Source organism: Cetorhinus maximus, chromosome 4 (genome assembly GCF_964194155.1).
Source record: "Cetorhinus maximus chromosome 4, sCetMax3.hap1.1, whole genome shotgun sequence".
NCBI lineage: Eukaryota > Metazoa > Chordata > Chondrichthyes > Lamniformes > Cetorhinidae > Cetorhinus > Cetorhinus maximus.
This window is the reverse complement of record NC_135882.1, coordinates 154,797,370-154,817,176: the sequence shown is the minus strand read 5'-3', so window position 1 is coordinate 154,817,176 and position 19,807 is coordinate 154,797,370. Positions and strand designations below refer to the sequence as shown.

At 44.4% G+C, this 19,807-nt stretch overlaps 1 protein-coding gene and 1 long non-coding RNA gene across 2 annotated transcripts in view; one reads left to right on the top strand and one right to left on the bottom strand.

The window, feature by feature from the left end:
- The window catches only part of trpn1 (transient receptor potential cation channel, subfamily N, member 1), a 331,698-nt gene that overhangs the window by 140,305 nt on the left and 171,586 nt on the right, over nt 1-19,807 (bottom strand). Inside the window, exons 5-8 of the mRNA XM_078540988.1 lie at nt 10,936-11,040; nt 8,836-8,934; nt 4,355-4,456; nt 979-1,080 (exon numbers count right to left, since the gene is read on the bottom strand). Coding sequence (XP_078397114.1) covers nt 979-1,080; nt 4,355-4,456; nt 8,836-8,934; nt 10,936-11,040 — 408 coding nt within the window. The remainder of the gene's footprint in view (nt 1-978; nt 1,081-4,354; nt 4,457-8,835; nt 8,935-10,935; nt 11,041-19,807) is intronic.
- Nucleotides 1,693-6,351, top strand: LOC144679972 (uncharacterized). Its single transcript, XR_013576465.1, has 2 exons — nt 1,693-1,792; nt 4,425-6,351. It is a non-coding gene; the product is annotated as an uncharacterized LOC144679972 (long non-coding RNA).

Here is a 19,807-nt window from a genome sequence, read left to right as displayed (position 1 = left end):
ACTGTCAAACACAGGCTTTAATGCTGGGTGGGTATCTGATGTCAATCAGGGAAGGACTTTGGGAAAAGCCATTAGTTTCCCATCGCTGGGAGAGTTCACCTCACTGCAGTTCCTCAGATCCCACAGCAGGGCCTCCAGGTAGGATTGAAAAACCCAGAGGAAAGCCTTCCCAGGTCCCCTCTCAATTCCCGTGGCTGTGCTGCAGCTTGTTGAGCTGTAACTCATGTCATTGCCTCTTTAATTCAAAATCCTTCATTCTGCACCCTCCTCGCTTCCTATTGGTTGGGGACCCCAGAGGTGGGATGCTAATACCATTGCTCTGGGAAAGAGAGTTGGCAAAGCCCGCTCAATAGGAAATCTGGCAGGAGCTAAGGGGGCAAGATTCCTCCCTGTGTGGGTGTTTCATGTCCCATTGGGGAAGGACATTGGGAACATCCACATTTTCCTGATTTCATTCCATAATTTATGGTTTTTTTTTCAAATTAACCTCAAACATTGCCCTTTTCCAAAAAAAAATATAAAGGTAGGTCACTGCCCTTGGGGCTGGGACTGGGGAGATACTGCAGCTATGTTTTCTGCACATTTAGGGACACTTTTTTATTTTTAACAAAACTTCTTCTGGGTTGATTACCTTTATTCAGCTCCTGGTGACAGATTTATGTAAATATTTAATACCACTTGGTGACAAACAGGACAGATTGAAGACCCCGGCTGCTTTCCAATAAAGAGAGAGGGTTTTTCTTTTCCATAGTAATTTTTCTCCATTTATTGCACCTGGGTTTTTCTATTTTTCCCTTTCCCCATGATTAATGACAGTGAGATGGTAGGAAGAGTTTAATCGCCATTTCCTGCCCATAATTTTCGTGTATTTGTACCTGCCTTGTGCCTAACTCAGATTAAAATACATTGTGCCGCTTTATAAATTCTGTTTAGTTAGTCACCAGCCAGCATTTGAAAACTGCGTACGGAAGGAAGTACCTTGGTTCGGGCCAACACATTAGACTTAAATTTCCCGGTCAATACTTCCACCACATTGGTGTGTCCTCGCTCTGCAGCAACGTGTAATGGGGACCGGTCCAGCTGTAACATAGGAGGAGGCATTGGTCCATATTAAATCAATATAAAATTCACTGCAATTCAATATTGTTGACCAAGAGTTCCTTACTGCTTTGTGTGTACTGGTTGTGTTTATTAAAGCCTTACAGGTTGATTTTTAAAATATTACATTCCCTGCAGTCTGCATTTCATTGTCCACAAGTAAATAAACTTCCATGAGGAAGGTTTTACGCCCAATTTTACTTCAACCATATAGGGAGATCTGGTTTGCTTTCAACTGGAGTATTGTGTCCAATTCTGGCACCACACTTTAGGAAGCATTGGAGAGGTTGCAGAAAACATACGAAATAGGAGCAGAAGTAGGCCACTCGGCTCCTCAAGCCTGTTCCGCCTACATTCCCACCTACCCCCGATAACCTTTGATTCCCTTGACTAACAAAAATCCATCTACCTCTGCATGTTTGCCCAGGATCACAATGTTATCCAGGAGCTCCACATGCTGCACCCTTGACACATCATCTGTCCTGCCATCCTTAATGCGTTTTAATTATTTACTTAATTATATTATTCACTTATTTATGTTGATTTTTTAATATATTTTATTAACTTTACCACCAATTTGTATGCTATTTTAAACCTTAGGAATAGAATGGACCTTAGTCACTTACCAGATACTCACCAAGCAGCTGACACCTCCCCCTGCAGTAGAGAATAGAGAAGAACCAATTCCTACTGGGTGAGAAAGATAGAAAAAGAAAACAAGCACCTCCTTCCCCACCTTCACTGAACTCCTCCCCTCTCACCAAACTTGCCTGCACTCCGTTTTACGAGAATGGTTCAGGGGATGAGGGACTTCAGTTAAATGGAGGGACAGGCAAAACTGGGGCTGTTCTCCTTAGAGAAAATAAAGTTGAGAGGAGACTTGATTGAGGTGTTCGAAATCATGAAGGGTTTAGAAGATAGAACAGATGAGGAGAAACTTCCTATTGGCAGAAGGGTCGAGAACCAGAGGACGCCAATTTAAGCCGATTCATGGGGTGACACGGGGAAAAACCTTTTCATGCAGTGAGTGGTTAGGATCTGGATTGCGCTGCCTGGGAGTATGGTGGAGGCAGGTTCAATCGAGGCATTCAAGAGGGAATTGAATAATTATTCTGAAAAGAGAAGATTTGAAGGGCCACTGCGAATATTTAGGGAGTGGCACTGGCAACCCAGCTCTTGCAGAGGGTTGGCATAGACATGACGGGCCGAATAACTCCTTCTGTGCTGTAACCATTCTATGATTCTATGATCATGAAATTACCCCCACTGTAGTATCCAATTGTTTTTTAAATGGTTTTTGTCTCCTCTCTTCTATTTCACACATTTGTGTGGAGACGCATTTCTTAAAATCAGTCCTAAACGATCTTTTACTTGTTTGAACCTGTGCCCCCTCACTACATTGCTGCAGTCTGATTAAGGAACTATTCTGGATTAAATAGTCGTTCAGTAGTACAGAGCCTGAGTATTGCTGAGAAAAAGACACATGTCGAAGCTTTTCATCTTGTACTCATATCCTGAAAGCTACGTACATTAATACACAGGGCCGTGTTCTTTGCAAGCATTATTGATATGTTTGGGAACGAAAACTGGCACAACCTTGGGTTTAACACTTGGAGAAATTCAATAGATAGCTCAGCTGTTCTTAGCTTACCTGTAAGTCGATCTATGTTGTTGATATCCCGAATTTGGTCTTTGTTGCACCTCTGTCTCAGATATGCAAATAGTCGTTTGGTAGTAGCTTCCAGTAAATGAACTTCAGTGTCAGTGTGATGCTAGGTGTGTAGGCTGTACATCCCAAAGACTGGCGGATTGTATCAAACGGCATGTCCCAGCCGCTGTTCACAACAGGCAAGGTACAGACTGTACCCAACCAGCCCATACTTGCAAAACTCAAAACACAGTGTCCAACATTAGATGTGATTCCATGATTGGACAGCGTTTGTTAAATAATCTTCAGTTTGCTAAGAATTACGCTGACAACCAATTTAAGATTGTCTGTTGGGCTCGCAGTGTGGCACATTTGCATGTATTGGAAGCTGCATATATTGATACACAGGGACCTGTTCTTTGCAGGCAGAAAGAACACGTACACACTTTGTGCCTGTTTCAGTTAAACAAAATAACTGACAGCCATTTGCTGACTCATTCCTCAGGGCAATGCCTTGACTGATCAGGGTCAAGCTGCCTAGTTTAAATTTCAAACAATGCTTGGCAGTTAACTGTCAGTCACCATCACTGATGCATTCTCCATGGCAACGCCTCTATCAGTAAGAGTCCACTTGCCAACCAATTAGCACTGTCTTCACCTACAGTATAAATTATTGTTTTCCCCTTATATTGGTATTCTCGTCAAGTGTCCTAATGAGTGTAAGGTGAAAAGCTTTGACATTTCCCTTTTTCAGCAATAGTCATACTCTGGATTACCTGTTCTGCACCTTCATCAATCTAGATAGCATTTGGGTATTACCACTTGGACTTCTTTCTCCCAGGCTAAAAACATTCAAGTTTCTCCAGTTCTTCCTCACAGTTCAATAAATTTGATAATTGCTGGGCTAGGAGATGATCATGCTGGATTGTCATAAAAGTTTACTAATGTCCTTCAATGAAAGGAGCATGTTGCCCTCTTACTGTTCTCATGAATGGACCTTAAATACTAGCTCATTAATACCATCAATATCCTAAGAATATTTTTTCTCACAGTCAGAACTTACCATTTTTGTATTTCCTTTTGTTTTCTTTCTATGTCATTTTGTATTTCTGAAGCTCTGAGCTTCATTTATTTGGGGCCTTTCCCTAAATCATAATGTATGTTACCGTGTGTTTTCTGAATAGAAATCACATATGTGAAGAAAACAAGGACTTACATTTATATAGCACTATTCCTGACCTCAGAATACCCAATTAAGCATTTTTTGAAGTGCAGTCTCTGTAGAAAATGTGGCAGACAATTTGCAGGGAGCAGGTTCCCACAATCAACAATGGGTTAGTGACCAGGTGATCTCATTTTAGTGATGTTGGTTGAGGGATAAATATTGGCCAGGATGCCAGGGACTAGGAGGGGTAGCTTGCTCTTTTTCGAATAGTGCCATGGGATTTTATATGTCCAGAGGGGACTTGCTTTAACATCCCATCAAAAAGACAGCAATACCAACAGTGTAGCACTCCCTCAGTACACAATCCTGTACTTGGACAGAAAACATTGAATTCTTGTTTCTTATTATCATTTTAATTGATGCAAACTGAATACTAAATGTACCTTATCTGCAATGTTTGGGTTGGCTTTGTACTGGTAGAAGAACTTCAGCATAAATTCATCTCCTTCACAGGCAGCAACATGTAAGGGAGTCTGGCCGTCATCCTGCATTGAAGAAACAAGCAAAGGTTGAAGTGAAGTAACTATGCAGTGTTATGAAATGGCAGGTGGTATTTGCTAGGCTGACCAAATCCCAAAGGGAAACTTGGCCACGCTGTCACAATGATTTTGCAATTTGTATTTATAACAAGAAGGTTTGTGCACTAAAGTCAGAAGTAATGAGTCCACTACCACGTTTAGAAATTTTAAAGATTAATTTAAAACATTTATTAACAAACTAAAGAAAGCTTAAACACAAAAGACTACATTCACACAGTTACATTTAGTTTTATAACAGTTCTCACAAGATTTCTACTTAACTAAACTTCCAACTACGCACACCTTTCAGGCAACACTCCAAATTGATCCATAATCTGTAAAACATCCAGCAATATTACCACAAGCACCCACCGTTGCTGTAAGGGAGGTATTTCACAGCTTCTTTCTCCATCTCACTGGACATTGAAACTCCAAAGACTTTTAACAAAACCTTGATTACTGGAACAGCAAGCTTCTCCAGGGTGGCTAGAGGCTTTTCCCACAAGTCTGTTTCACAAATGCACCTTCCAAAATCTCACATAACCACACCCCATACAGCTTTCTATCTTTCTTTAAGTATATCTTTCCCTTTTGATCTGTGAATCACATTGTTTCACCCTTGCTTTGGAAGTTACTTTTCCCAGAATATAAAAATCATTAATTTTGTCATTATGGCCAGCACTTTCGGGAAACATTAACTTAATAGCTTTGCTTTATTTATCTTGCCAGTTGTAAGCATCTTATCATGTCCCTTTGAAAATCAAACAACCTCTCCATTTATCTAAAAATACAAATTCCATTCACACTGTATCTGCTGATACTTCATCCTACCTTATCCATCTCCATTTCAAATGCCTGTTTTACACCCAATCCCTTTTGATGATTCCAACGTTACAGTCTGACTATATGCAGTTTAATTAAACTAGGCACACACACACACAGACATACATACACACAGTCCCCATAAGTCTGCTTCAGTATCCTACAGTAATATTGGGGAAAAAATGATGTTTCCTTTACAGCAGCAAATTGCTAATTGTGTTAATGTTGGCTATATTTGAAATTTGTAATTTGTGCTTCCTAATTCAAAAGAAAAATACAGCCCCAACAAAGCAAGATGTCCATCTGGATGATATTTGATTGGCAAAGCTCAAAGAATGTTTGTTCTCCCCTTTTCTGTCTTTGAAATATTTAAGTAGCTGCAGAAGCCAAAGCAACCCAATTCCCACCAGTGACCATGTAAAACTTGACCAATTTTCAGGCAAAATAGGGAAATTTCTCCATGCCCCTGAAAATAACCAAACAAAAGTCTAGGAATCGTTCCAACTTTATAATACAGTTGATTTAACTTCTGAAGTACAGCATGCCATAGATGGGGCTTGATTCTTAACACCTGGGCAGGAACATGAATGGGAACATGAACGTGTGCTTACCTGGTTTCATCATATCTGCGTTCATTATCCTTATGTTCCTCCACTTCAAAAGCAGTTCCACAGCTTATTATTCCAGTCTCAAGTACTGGCACCAGGTCATATCACTTATGTCCATTTACAAGTATTGTTTCTGATATAAGAAACTCCCTCCTCCATTTTACTTTTGAATTGTGTGAACAATAGAGATCATAGGACTAGCTTTATGAAACCCTACTAGTTGTTTCCCTGAGGCAGCACTGTTTGACACTATCCTCTATCACTGAATTATTCCTCAATCTAGCTACTGATTTATCCATTAAGTCAATGTACCTTTAGCCTTTAAACCGTCACTAGCAGAACTTTCTCAATTACGATAGCTACTACTTTAACTAATTATTTGATGTTAACATAGATTGGAGCAATTACTTATAAAACATAAGATTTTATTAATTCCATTGTGAACCTTATTATAGCTAACACTTGCCTGCAGTTTTGAGGGCTGGGGTATTGTTCACAGTCCATGTTCAAATGCAGCAAGACCTGGTCAATATTCAGGCTTGGGATGATAAGTGGCAAGTAATATTTGCACCACACAAGTGACAGGTAATAACCATCCCCATCAAGAGAGAATATAAACATTGCCCCTTGACATTCAATGGCATTATCATCGCTGAACATACTGGGAGTTACCATTGATCAGAAACTGAACTGGACTAGCCATATAAATAATGTGGCTACAAAAACAGGTCAGAGGCTAGGAATCCTGTGGCGAGTAATTCACCTCTTGACTCCCCAAAGCCTGTCCACCATCTACAAGACACAAGTCAGGAGTGTGATGGAATACTCTCCGCTTCTCTGTATGAGTGCAGCTCCAACAATACTCAAGAAGCTTGACAACATCCAGGACAAAGCAGTCCACTGGATTGGCACCCCATCCACAAACATTCATTCCCTCGAGCACCGACGAACAATGGCAGCAGTGGGTACCATCTACAAATTGCACTGCAGGAACTCACCAAGCCTCCTTAGACAGCATCTTACAAACCCACAACCGCTACCATCTAGAAGGACAAGGACAGCAGACACTTGGACCTGTAAGCTCCCCTCCAAGCCACTCACCATCCTGACTTGGAAATATATTGCTGTTCCTTCACTGTCGCTGGGTCAAAATCCTGGAACTCCCTCCCTAACAGTACTGTGGGTGTATCTAAACCACATGGACTGCAGCGATTCAAGAAGGCAGCTCACCACCACCTTCTCAAGGGCAATTAGGGATAGACAATAAATGCTGGCCTAGCCAGCGAACCCACATTCCATGAATGAATAAAGCAAAAATTAAACACATATGTTATTTTCTCATTTTCCAAGTATCTACCTGGTTTACCACTCAAAGTGTCTTTACACTCCGCTCCCACAATTAACATTTGGATCTATCCAAGGCAGGAAAGTTCAAGACAAAGCTTGATAGATTTCTAGATACTAATGACATCAAGGAATATGGGGATAGCATGGGAAAATGGCATTGAGGTAGACAATCAGCCATGATCTAACTGACTGGTGGAGCAGGCTCGATGGGCTGAATGGCCTACCCTTGCCCCTATGCTGCTATCTTCAATCTATCTTGCTGTTAATTTTTGCCTCTCATTTCAATTATCCTCAACTGACATTTGTACAACTCGAGTCATCACAGCTCCTTTTTATATTTAAAATATCTCAGCTTTGCCTTTATGTTAGCAGTAAGTTCTTAATTCAGCCATTTTTTTTTTAACCAGTATTCTCCTTGTGTTGAAAGCTTATACTGTTGGGATCCATCTGCCATGTCTGAGCTGAAGACTCCCCAAACTGTGGAAGGAGGTTTTGATGCTCAGATAGAAACATGGAATGCATACCTTCAGTCTCTCAGACAAGCTTGAAGTTTGAAGGACACTCTAATAGGATGCCATAGGCCAACTCTCTGCAAGAGCACGTTAGCTAGCCCCATTCCCTGGCCCTTCTACTGTAGCCCTACAATTCTTTTCTCTTCAGTTGCTTATCCAATTTCCCTTTGAAAGCCACAATTGATTCTGCCTCCATTGCATGCTTGGCCCTGGTGAGACAGCCCCACTTACCTTCAAGTCCAGCTTCCATGGCTGCTGCAGTTCCAGCAGTGGCCACTGCTCCCAGTGATGCTGCTGGGACTGATGAGCTTCCATCTCTGATTGGCTGGTAGCTCTTGGACATAGGACATCCTGCCTCAGGGGTTAGAAGCCATGACCTTGGGCAACTAATTGCCTGAACAACGTGAAATAGCGTCATTGTTTCCAGGCTAATTGGGTGTGGACTCACCCCTGACTTTTAAGCCAGGGGACAGATCCACCATCTTTTCGGGTCTCTGGCTTATTAGTCCACGCCTCTGGATTGCTAGTCCAGTAATATAAGCAGGAACTCGGTTTCTGTACCCCTTATGGAATTATACCCTGCTAATTTATATTGCCTCTCCTCATTCTTCATACCAAAATATATCACTTTGCACTTTTCTACATTACATTTCTGCCACCTATCTGCCTTGACTTGGAAAAGTCTTACCAACATATAGGAAAAACAGAAAAAAAATCTTTTGTCAGTGATCAAAGATGATGCCTGTTCACTGAACTAATTCAGTAGGGTGTGACTGATAACAAAATCTTATGAAGGAGAAGATTACATTTGTATATAATCGCTTGTGTTAAAGCAGTCTTTGCTGTATTAAGGAAATAGAAATAAGGGCAAAGGAAGAAATAACCCACCCATGGAAATTTCTGGAATTTTAATCTTTCAGCTTCTGTAGCCTAGGTGATTCGGTTGTTGACTGTGCTAGCGGTTAAGAAGGAATTTTCTCCTGCATAGATTCAGGCTGCTACCTTGATCCTTACCAGCCAGCAACAGTCGAAACGGCCGTCATTCTTCTGTACTCACATTTTGAAAATCAACACCAGCACCTAACTCCACCAAGAGTTTAGCCACTTCTGTATCTTTTTTTCTGCAGCAAACATGCAAGACTGTGTCACCATTGTCCTGAAAAGTAAGTCAGAAGATTAGGTGCAGTTTATGTTCATCTTAAAGTACATATGCTTAAAATTCATGATCCTGCAACTTCCACTGAAATAAACAACCAAGCGAGTCGATCACAACAGCAAAACGCAGTGGAGGCTGAAAATATGAAACAAAACCAGAAAGTGCTGGGAATACTCAGCAGATCAGGCAGCATCTGCCGAGAGAGAAAAAGAGTTAATGTTTCAAGTCAATAGCCTTTAACTCTGTTTCTCTCTCCAGCCGTGTGTGCCCAGTAGGAATTGCAGATGACTGATTTTTGAGTCACTTGATAATACACTGGATGCCAAGAGTGTTAGAGCTCTGTAATATGCAGATTTTTATATATTTATTGAAGGCAATGGAAATAAGATTCATGAGAGATGCATGAGGAGCTGCGATTCACTAGCACTCATTTTGCACTAAGACACAAAGTCACATGGATCCCATATAATCTACAAATCCAGTTCAAGCCTGGTAGAAACGGTGCAAGTCATCTTCAAACCAAAGAGAGCAGCAATATGAAATTTGCTGCTATTGTGCTTGTTATTCGATACAAAGCTTGCCTGGGGCAAGCAGCACAGGACTCCTAGAAGAACAACACATTAAAGACAGACAGCAGCTTTACTAAATTTCAAACTACAATTAAAGGATGCGCAGTACCTTACAAAGCTGAGGGTCTCTGGGGGAAAAAAGGAATTGGGTGTGCACTTGAAGTGCCGTAACCTACAAATCAATAGCTGGACAGTGGAATTAGACTGGAGAACTCTTTCTTGATCGATGCAGACAAGATGGGCCCAATACCCTAGGACACAAAAATAGGAGCAAGAGCAGACCACACACAGCCCATCAAGCCTGCTCCACCATTCAATGTGATCGTGGCTGATCTTGGGCTTAAATTCCACTTTCCTGCCTGCTCCCCATATCCCTTAATTCCCTGAGAGAACAAATTCTGTCTATTTCAGCCTCAAATATTTTCAATGAAGGAGCATCTACTACCCTCTGGGGTAGAGAATTCCAAAGATTCACAACACTTTGAGTGAAGAAATTTCTGCTTATCTCAGTCCTAAATGATCGGCCCCTTATCCTGAGACTGTGCCCCCACTCCCCACCCAGGGTTTTAGATCCCCCAACCAAAGGAAACACTCTCTCAGTGTCTACCCTATCAAGCCCCTTCAGAATCTTGTATGTTTCAATGAGAGCACCCCTCATTCTTTTAACCTCCGGAGAATATAAGCCCAATTTACTCAGCCTCTCATCAAAATCCCCTCAACCCAGGGACCAACTTAGTGAACTTTCGCTGTACCTCCTATAATGCAAGTATATCCTTCCTGGCCTCCTTCTGTGCTGTAAAATTTATTTTGAACTCAGTACTTGCACCTAAATTATTACATTTCTAACTTCTTCTAGTTCTGATAAGAGATCATTGATTAGAAATGTTAACTCCCCTCAGATGCTGCCAGATCAGCTGAGCATTTGCAGTATTTTCTGTTTTTATTTCAGATTTCCAACAACTGCAGTATTTTTCTTTTTAGCCATTGAACAAAACATCCGTTTCCTCAATCAGCGATTTAAATACCTTGACAGCTCGAGAGGAGACTTCAGAATACAACCCAGCCAAAGTGTGCAAAATGATTGTGGTCTGCTATATGTTGCCTAAACTCAACATTGAGAAGAGGCTACACGTTGGATTCAAGAAAGAACACACCTATTTCATGAACATAGAAGATGGGGGAATTCCGACTCCCAAGACGAAAATGAGTTTGCATTAACAGGGGAGATCGGGGTCAAATCTTTCAGTTAAGGTAATTAGGAACATCACAGGATATAGTTTTATCTTCAGCATTCCCAGCACAGAGCTTTGTGCACTGGGAACATGCATTGGGAAGGTGGATGTGCTTGGCCCATGATATTCTTCCCTTTGGTGGCAAACCTTAATGTACACAGCTCCAAAAATATCTGGCCCAGAACTTTGCTCACTTATACCTTCCTTTGCGCCCTGAGCTGCAGATCGGCATTAACACTAAGCAGCTCCTTGCAGACTGCGATGTTACCGATTTCAACGCTTAGAAACAATGGGATGCAGCCACCCTGTGGAAAGAAAAAAAGGAAGTGAGACCTAGGAAAGAAAGAATGTCGAACAAAAAGACTTGCACTTATATCACACCCTTCACAATGTCAGGTTGACCCAAAGGGCTTCACAACCAATGAGGTACTTTGGAGGTGTTGTCACTGTTGTAATGTAGAAACCATGTCAGCCAATTTGCACACAGCAAGGTCCTACAAACAGCAATGTGATAATGACCAGATCATGATTTTTTTTTCAGTGATGTTGATTGAGGGATAAATAATAGTCAGGATCATGGAGAGCACTCCCTGCTCTTCTGCAAATAGTGCCATGGGATCTTTCACATCCACCTGAGAAAGCAGGCAAGCCCTCAGTTTAATGTCTCACCCAAAACTTGAAATCTCCAACAGTTTTGCCCTCCCTCAGCACAGCACTGGGGTGTCGGCTTTGATTCAGCTCAGGTCCATGAAACGGTACCTCAACCTCCTGGCTCTGAGGCAAGAGTGGTACCAACTGAGCCAGTGCTGACAGACATATGTTAGTAAGCAAAAGAGGAAGAAAGTTATGCATCACCAGACTATCTAATTAGTGTTTTTTTAGGTATTAGCAATGACAATTAGGATGATATCCCTGGTGATTATTAAAAATAAATTCATGGCTGTGTTAAAGTTTCACCCCAAATTTGAATACTGTTAATAACCCCACCAAGTGTTGTAATCTTGTAAAACTCAGGTCCTTTGGAAGTGATATTTCAAGGAACTGGTACTTTTATAATTGCTAAATTATCATAGGAATATTGGAGCAGGAGTAGGCCATTCAGCCTATTGAGCCTGGTGCATCATTCAATATGATCATGGCTGATCATCCATTTAAATGCCTGTTTCCCCACACTATCTCCATATCTCTTTACGTCATTAGCATTTAGAAATCTGTCATCTCTTTTAGTCTTGGAGCATTGCTTTTCCTGATATATACTAATGATCGGGACCTTGGTGTACGGGGCACAATTTCAAAATTTGTGAATGACACCAAACTTGGAAGCATTGTGAACTGTGGGGAGGGTAGTGCGGAACTTCAAAAGGACATAGTGGCCAATGCAGAGAAATGTGAGGTGATTCATTTCGGTAAGAAGAAGAGACAATATAAAATGTTGTATAAAATAGTAAAATTATGGAGAGACAATGTAAAATACAGGGTACAATTCTAAAGAGGGTGCAGGAGCAGAGGGAACTGAGTGTACATGCGTGAACGTCATTGAAGGTGACAGGACAAGTTGAGAGAGAGCAAGGAGGTTGTGCTGAACTTGTATAAGACGCTGGGTGGAATTTTCTGTGCCCGCTGGCATTGGGTGTGTTCGGTGGCATGAGCGGACAATATGGCGCAATCGGTTTCACAACGCCGTGAAACCAGTTCGCGATTATTCGCTCAACCCGCCGAAGGCAGGTCCCGTTTCCCATCATCGGACGTCGGGAACCTCATTGTAATACATCAGCATATAATTATCAGGCTAGCCCGCCGGAACCGTCCCGTTCCCCCGCCGGATTATCCGTCCACGTCGGCGGGAAAGCACACCAACCGTGTTTCATAGCTGCACATAAAAGGCGTGCACTTGGCAGCCTGCACTTTGAGGGGAACTTGGGGGCGAATACACAGTAACGTTGTGCATCGCTCACCAGGTTGCCACCTGTTGGACTGCAATCTGGAGGGGTGCTGGGAGGGGTCGGAGTGAAGGGCAGCCCAGCCATTGAGGTGACCTGTGGGCGGGGGTGGCAAGGGCAGCCCAGTTGTTCAGGTGACTTGTGAGGGGTGCAAGGGCAGCCCAGCTGTTGAAGTGACCCGTGGTGGGGGGCTTAAGGGCAGCCCAGTCATTGAGGTGACCGATTTCAACGTTTAGAAACAATGGGATGCAGCCATTCTGTGGAAAGAAGAAAAGGAAGTGAGACCTAGGAAAGAAAGAATGTCGAACAAAAAGACTTGTACTTATATCACACCCTTCACAATGTCAGGTTGACCCAAAGGACTTCACAACCAGTGAGGTACTTTGGAGGTGTTGTCACTGTTGTAATGTAGAAACCATGACAGCCAATTTGCACAGAGCAAGGTCCTACAAACAGCAATGTGATAATGACCAGTGATGTTGATTGAGGGATAAATAATAATCAGGATTGTGGGGAGCACTCCCTGCTCTTCTGCAAATAGTGCCATGGGATCTTTCACATCCACCTGAGAGAGCAGACAAGCCCTCAGTTTAATGTCTCACCCGAAACTTGACATCTCCAACAGTTCTGCCCTCCCTCAGCACAGCAGTGGGGTGTCGGCTTTGATTCAGCTCAGGCCCATGAAACGGTACCTCAACCGCCTGGCTCTGAGACAAGAGTGGTACCAGCTGAGCCACTATCCTACAGGCGGGGGTGCAAAGGCAGCCCAGCTATTAAGGCGACCTATAGGGAAGTGTTGTGGGGGAAGCGGGGGGCAAGGGCAGCCTAGCCATTGAATATAATGTACAAGCATTCGGGGTGGGGGGTGTGGGGGGTGGGGATAGGGTAGGGTGGGCGAGGGAACTGGCCACGCATTAGGGAAACCTGTATAAGGTGACCATCTCTCCGCAACTGAGACAGTTCAGGTGTAGCCACATTGATATGATTGGAGTCGGGCTCCTAGCTTTTCTGCCCACTCAAGCAACGCAGAGGCATCAAAGTGCCACCAAGTGCAGAACAGTTAGACGACTGCACATGTTGTACAATCTCCTTGCTAAAGCTGGCCATGGAGCAGTCACTGCTGGAGGTGCGCACAGGCCCTTGCAATGTCAGCATCCTAGTTTAGATCAGTCTCCCCCATGGTTCAAGCTAACAGTGCAGCCTTGCAGTGCGGGTTAGGGGAATGCCTACACCAGAGCTGAGAGCACAGCATGCAGTCCAATGGGCAAAGCTGCCACCAATCTGACGAATGGAGTGGGGCAGAGGTGGTGGGGTCTCAGGCAGCCATGCAGTGCACTAAACTCTGGCCATCCAAGTGGTGGCCAGCACTCTCCTGGAAGCGGTAAGGACCCGTCACACTTAACCAGGACAGGTCCTCAGTATACCCATGCTAACCCACATATCTCTCTCTTCTATCCTACAGGAGGACTACATCAGGATCACGGAGCCTGGTGAGCTAGCTATATGCCTGATGGCCTACAGAGAACGAAGACGATGAAGGAGGGAGTGACTGAGGTGCCTGGCTGCACAGGGGCACACTCCCACACACACACCAATGAAGAGCTACAGTGAGCCATCGCTGGTCATTGCCTAGCGACACCCAGGGTCTATAGACGCCACCTGTCATTCCTGCAGATGACTGAGAACCATTGTCGCCGAAGACTTCACATGTCTAGGAAACTGGTCGGTCACATCTGCCAGCTACTGCAGGATAAGATGCCACGGGGACATGGAGGGCATCCACTGCCAGTGGCTGTGAAAGTGACAGTGGCGCTCAATTTCTACACCTGTGGCTCCTTTCAGGGTTCCACAGGTGACCTCTGTGGGATTTCACAAGCCTCCACCCACAAATGCATCCGTGAGGTCACAGATGCCATCTTTGCGAGGGCACACAACTTTGTGCATTCCGCCCGGGACCAGGACAGCCAGGATGCAAGAGCGATTGGATCCACCCAGATCTTGGGTTTCCCACAGATTCAGGGTGTGATCGACTGCACTCATGTGGTGCTCAGATCTCCGTTGCAACACATGGTGAACTACATTAACCGTGAGGGATTCCATTCACTGAACATGCAGCTGGTGTGTGACCACCAGAAGCGTATCCTGCAGGTGTGCGCATGGTTTTCAGGGTCCACAGAGGCTGCAAGGTTGGCTCCTCGGGGACAAGGGCTACCCGCAGAGGACGTGGCTGATGACACCCGTGCGGCAGCCTCAGACTGCAGCAGAGCGAAGGTATAACAAGGCTCATGCTGCAACTTGCAACTTCGTGGAGCAGACCATCGGGATGCTAAAATTGAGGCTCCAGTGCCTGAACCGGTCTAATGGAGCCCTGCAATACAGTTTTCAAAGGGTGTCACGCATCGTCGTCGTCTGATGCACCCTTTACAACCTGGCGCTGCAATGGGGAGAAGAGCTGGCTGAGGAGGAGATGGAGGAGCCGGAGGTCTCCTCCAATGAGGATGCCGCCGACGGGGATGAGGGTGAGGAGGTCCTCGGGGGCGGCAATGACGGGGATGAGGCCCTCACACTGGCTAGAAGAGGCAGGTACATTCAGGAGGCCCTCATAGCTGCTAGACTTGTGGAGGATGATACGACATGTAGTGAGGTGACCCCGTAGATCCTCACATTGCATCTGTGAATGTCTGACTCCAGTCTGGCTTATGGCAGCGCAAATACCCTCTGTGAGAATACTCCTGTCATGGAGATGCATGGAAGCCCTAATAGTTGCTTGATTACAGGAAGGTGATGACAACATGCAGTGAGGACACTCCATAGATCTTCATATAGCCTCTGAGAATGTCTGACTCCTGTCTGACCAGGGGCAGCTCACTTGTGCTTTGTGATCAGAGTCTTATCATAGAGACACAGCCATGAAACTTTTGAAGTATCTGATCCTTTGTCTGCCTTCAGCACCTGAGCCCTTCAGGAGCTGGAGCACAGCATCATTGGTCACAGATGCTGAAGAGATGGGGGCCAGCCCCACCTTAAAGGTGCTGAGAGCACGATGAGAGAATGAAAGAACTCTGTGGTGCCTGCCCACTACATTCTGGCAGCAATGACCAGCACCGCCGAGGTGCAGGCATCAGTAATGTGTCCAGGGAGTGTGAGGCTGGACCATCACTTTGGACCGAAGGCTGCACAGAACACAGGAAAGAGGCCCAGAACTGAGATACCTGCCTTTATCTTGTGCAGAAAGGTTTCACATCTGAGTGACAAGAACACTGCTCATCAGAACAAGGAGCCATAGGCAGGGAGACATTCTTGGGAGTTTATTGACAATAGTGAACAGTATGTACAAGTGATTAACACCCGTGCCCAGGCTGTGCAACTAATTCTTCTTAACATTCCTAACCCTGCCGCTACGTCTTGGTGCTCTCCGGACATCCACAGCGGAGGTGGAGGCAGCCTGCTGACTGTCTGTGATGACGTTGGCTGGCATCCTCTGGAGGGCCGAGACCTGGAAGGCATTGGCCTGCTTTCGATGTCCTGCTATGTGACAGTGGCACCTTCCTCGGCCTGTGGAGCTGGAGCTGCTGAGGTCACAGGAACAGGGGATTCAGATGGCCTGGACACTCTTGGAGTCACCTAGGTGGATGGCCACGGAGTGTGCACCTGCTGATCCTCCTCCCTATCTGAACCCGAGGGCCCCAGGCTGACTCCTTGAGGGGAAGGGTTAGCTAAAGTGAGATTGAGCTGCCCGGCACCCCTCTCGCATACGCACTGTTAGAGGCCAACTATGGCATCAGCGATGGAGTTGAGTCCATGCAGCAGTGCAGGAGCGTCATCCTGGACCAAGTTCTCCGTGGCAGCCGCCATCCTACCAATTTTGACCTTGGTGCATTGGCATGCTGGCACTATCAGCTCAGCCTAAAGGCGGACAGACTCCTCCATCGTGCCTTGCAATCTGATGAGTGCAGCAGACATCCCTTCCTGTTGTTCCCAAGCTTGCCTTTGCAGCTCCAGCAACTGTGAAATGATCGACATTGGAGAGACCAAACGCAGACTGGATGACCGCTTTGCAGAACACCTTCAGTCTGTCCGCAAGCATGACCCAGACCTCCCTGTTGCTTGCCATTTCAACACACCACCCTGTTCTCATGCCCACATGTCCGTCCTTGGCCTGCTGCAATGTTCCAGTGAAGCCCAACGCAAACTGGAGGAACAGCACCTCACCTTCTGACTAGGCACTTTACAGCCTTCCGGACTTAACATTGAGCTCAATAACTTCAGACCATGATCTCTCTCTCCTTGATCCTCACCCCTTTTCACCCCCTTTTTTCAATATTCATTTTTATTTTTTTTATATCCACTTATTTTTATTTTTATTTGTTTTCATTTTTATTCATTTATTCATTGTTTTATCTCCACCTTTTATCCTATTTTCGATCTTATTTCCCCACCGCCATCCCATCCTCCACCCCACAAGGGCCATCTGTCATTTGTTCATGTTGTTCTTTCCAGAGTGCTTACCCCTGTCCTGCTACTATCACATTCTGCTTTCTTACCTTAATGCCACTATCAGCACCTCCTTTAACTCTTACCACTACCATATCACCCCTTTTGTCCTTTTGTTAATGACATCTTTGTCATTCTATCCTTTGCCTCCACCTATCGCTGGCCTTCTATCTAGCTCTACCTGCTCCACTCCTCTTAAAGAGTATAAATTTCACCACATTTTTACTTCTCTTTAGCTCTGAAGAAGAGTCATATGGACTCGAAACATTAACTCTGTTTTTCTCTCCACAGATGCTGTTAAACCTGCTGAGTTTTTCCAGCATTTTCTGTTTTTGAGCCAAATCAATTCAGTTAGTGAATCATTATTGTCAACCATGTCTGAAGTGAAGAAATGGGTCAAAGCGTGGGCGTGGGGATAGGACCAATGAGTGGATAATTCTGTGGCCAAGGGCTCCAATTATAAATTTACTAGATTACCTGCACCTAGATCAGTAACCTGCAATCCAAATCAAACAGAAATTGGGCTAGTAGTTCAAATGTATGTTGAAAAGTAGCTCAGATATATCAAAAAGGATAATAAAGTTTATCATTACAATCATACAGAAAGACAAGGGCCTTAAACCAATCAGGATAAAAGCTCTAGGAAACTTGTCTCCAATTCTCGGAGGAAATTTCCAGCAAGACTACAGTAACTGGTAACACTAGTCATTGCTAGCTTCCCCTGCGTTTTATAACTCAAGATGTCTTCCATACTCTAGTTACGTTAAGTAAATTCTCGATTGGTTTACAGCCTGATTCTTGTTCTGGTGTCCGATTGCCTACTAAAGATGAAGAGAATTACATGGCCGCAATGTGATGTCTTCCAGTAAAATGCAAGGGTTCTCTGTTCAAACCTAATTCTCAATATTACTAACCAAGAATTTGTACAGATGAAGGAACATTTTGGATCACATCACCAGGATGTTGCCTGGGATGAAACATTTAAGTTATGAAGAGAGGTTGGATAGACTTGGGTTGTTTTCGTTGGAGCAGAGAAGATTGAGGGACGACCTAGTCGAGGTGTACAAGATTATGAGGGGCATGGACAGGGTGGATAGGGAGCAGCTGTTCCCCTTAGTTGAAGGGTCAGTCACGAGGGGACACAGGTTCAAGGTGAGGGGCAGGAGGTTGAGGGGGATGTGAGGAAAAACATTTTTACCCAGAGGGTGGTGACGGTCTGGAATGCGCTGCCTGGGAGGGTGGTGGAGGCTCACCACCAATTAAACAGATAAAGGGACATTTTGGATTACATTACCAGGATGCTTCCTGGGATGAAACCTTTAAGTTATGAAGAGAGGTTGGTGGCCAAATCAACTCGGTTAATGAATCATTGTCAACCACGTCAGAAGTGAAGAAATGGGTGAAAGCCTGGGCGTGGGGATAGGACCAATGAGTGGATAACTCTGTGGCCAAGGGCTCCAATTATAAATTTACTAGATTACCACCTAGATCAGTAACCTGCAATCCAAATCAAACAGAGAAATTGGGCTAGTAGTTCAAATGTATGTTAAGGCGGGTTGCCTCACATCCTTTAAAAAGTACCTGGATGAGCACTTGGCACGTCATAACATTCAAGGCTATGAGCCAAGTGCTGGTAAAAGGGATTAGGTAGGTAGGTCAGGTGTTTCTCACGGTGCAGGCTCAATGGGCTGAAGTGTGTGATTCTGTGATCCTGTGATTTTAAGAAGATGGGACTTCCGCTCATGTGTCAGCCTTGATTCAGGAGTATTGCTGTCTCCTCTGAGTCAGAATGTTGTGTGTTCAAGTCCCACTCTAGAGACTTGAGTACATAATCTAGGCTGAAGCTCCAGTGCAGTGCTGAGGGAGTGTTACAGTGTCAGAGGTACTGTCTATCGGATGAGACATTAAACTCAGCCCTCCTCAGGTGCACGTAAAAGATCCTACGGCACTATTCGAAGAGCAGCAGTGGAGTACTTCATTGGCTGTAAAATGCTTTGGAATCTCCTGAGGTTGTCAAAGGTGCTATATAAATGCAAGTCTTTCTTTTCTTCTTTCTTGTAGGGTTTCTGGGCAATGTTTAATCTGAATAGCAAATATAGCATTAAATAATAAAACAAAAACTGAAAAATGCTGGAAATACTCAGCCAGTCAGACAGCATCTATGGAGAGAGAAACAGAACGAACCCTTCAGGCCAATGACCCTTCATCTGAACTGGAAAAAGCACTGATGGTTTGCCAGATGTCGAAACAATGTCTGATGGTCAGTGAAGTGGAGGCAGTGCAGAATGGGAAGGATGTGAGGGAGTGGCCTTACTTTCCATTCTAGAGGACCCATATCATTGGACAGCACAGCAGTGTGCCTGAGGGGAGGCCGAGAAAGAACTGGTAATGCCAGTCTCTCAGTGCACACAAGCTGCCCTTACGTAGTGGCAGGCACACCCCTTCATCCCAAATCTTTGCAGCTCGTTCTGAGAGGCCATTACCAGGCAAGCATATCTCTGCTTGTAAATTGTGTGGAAGGGTACCGGCAGGTGAGCTACATTCTATCTTAGTCTGATTTGCCTGGCATTTGCTACACATTTCCTTTTAAAATAATACAGGAAAGAAGCAATGAATTTTTAAAAATGTATTTATTTGT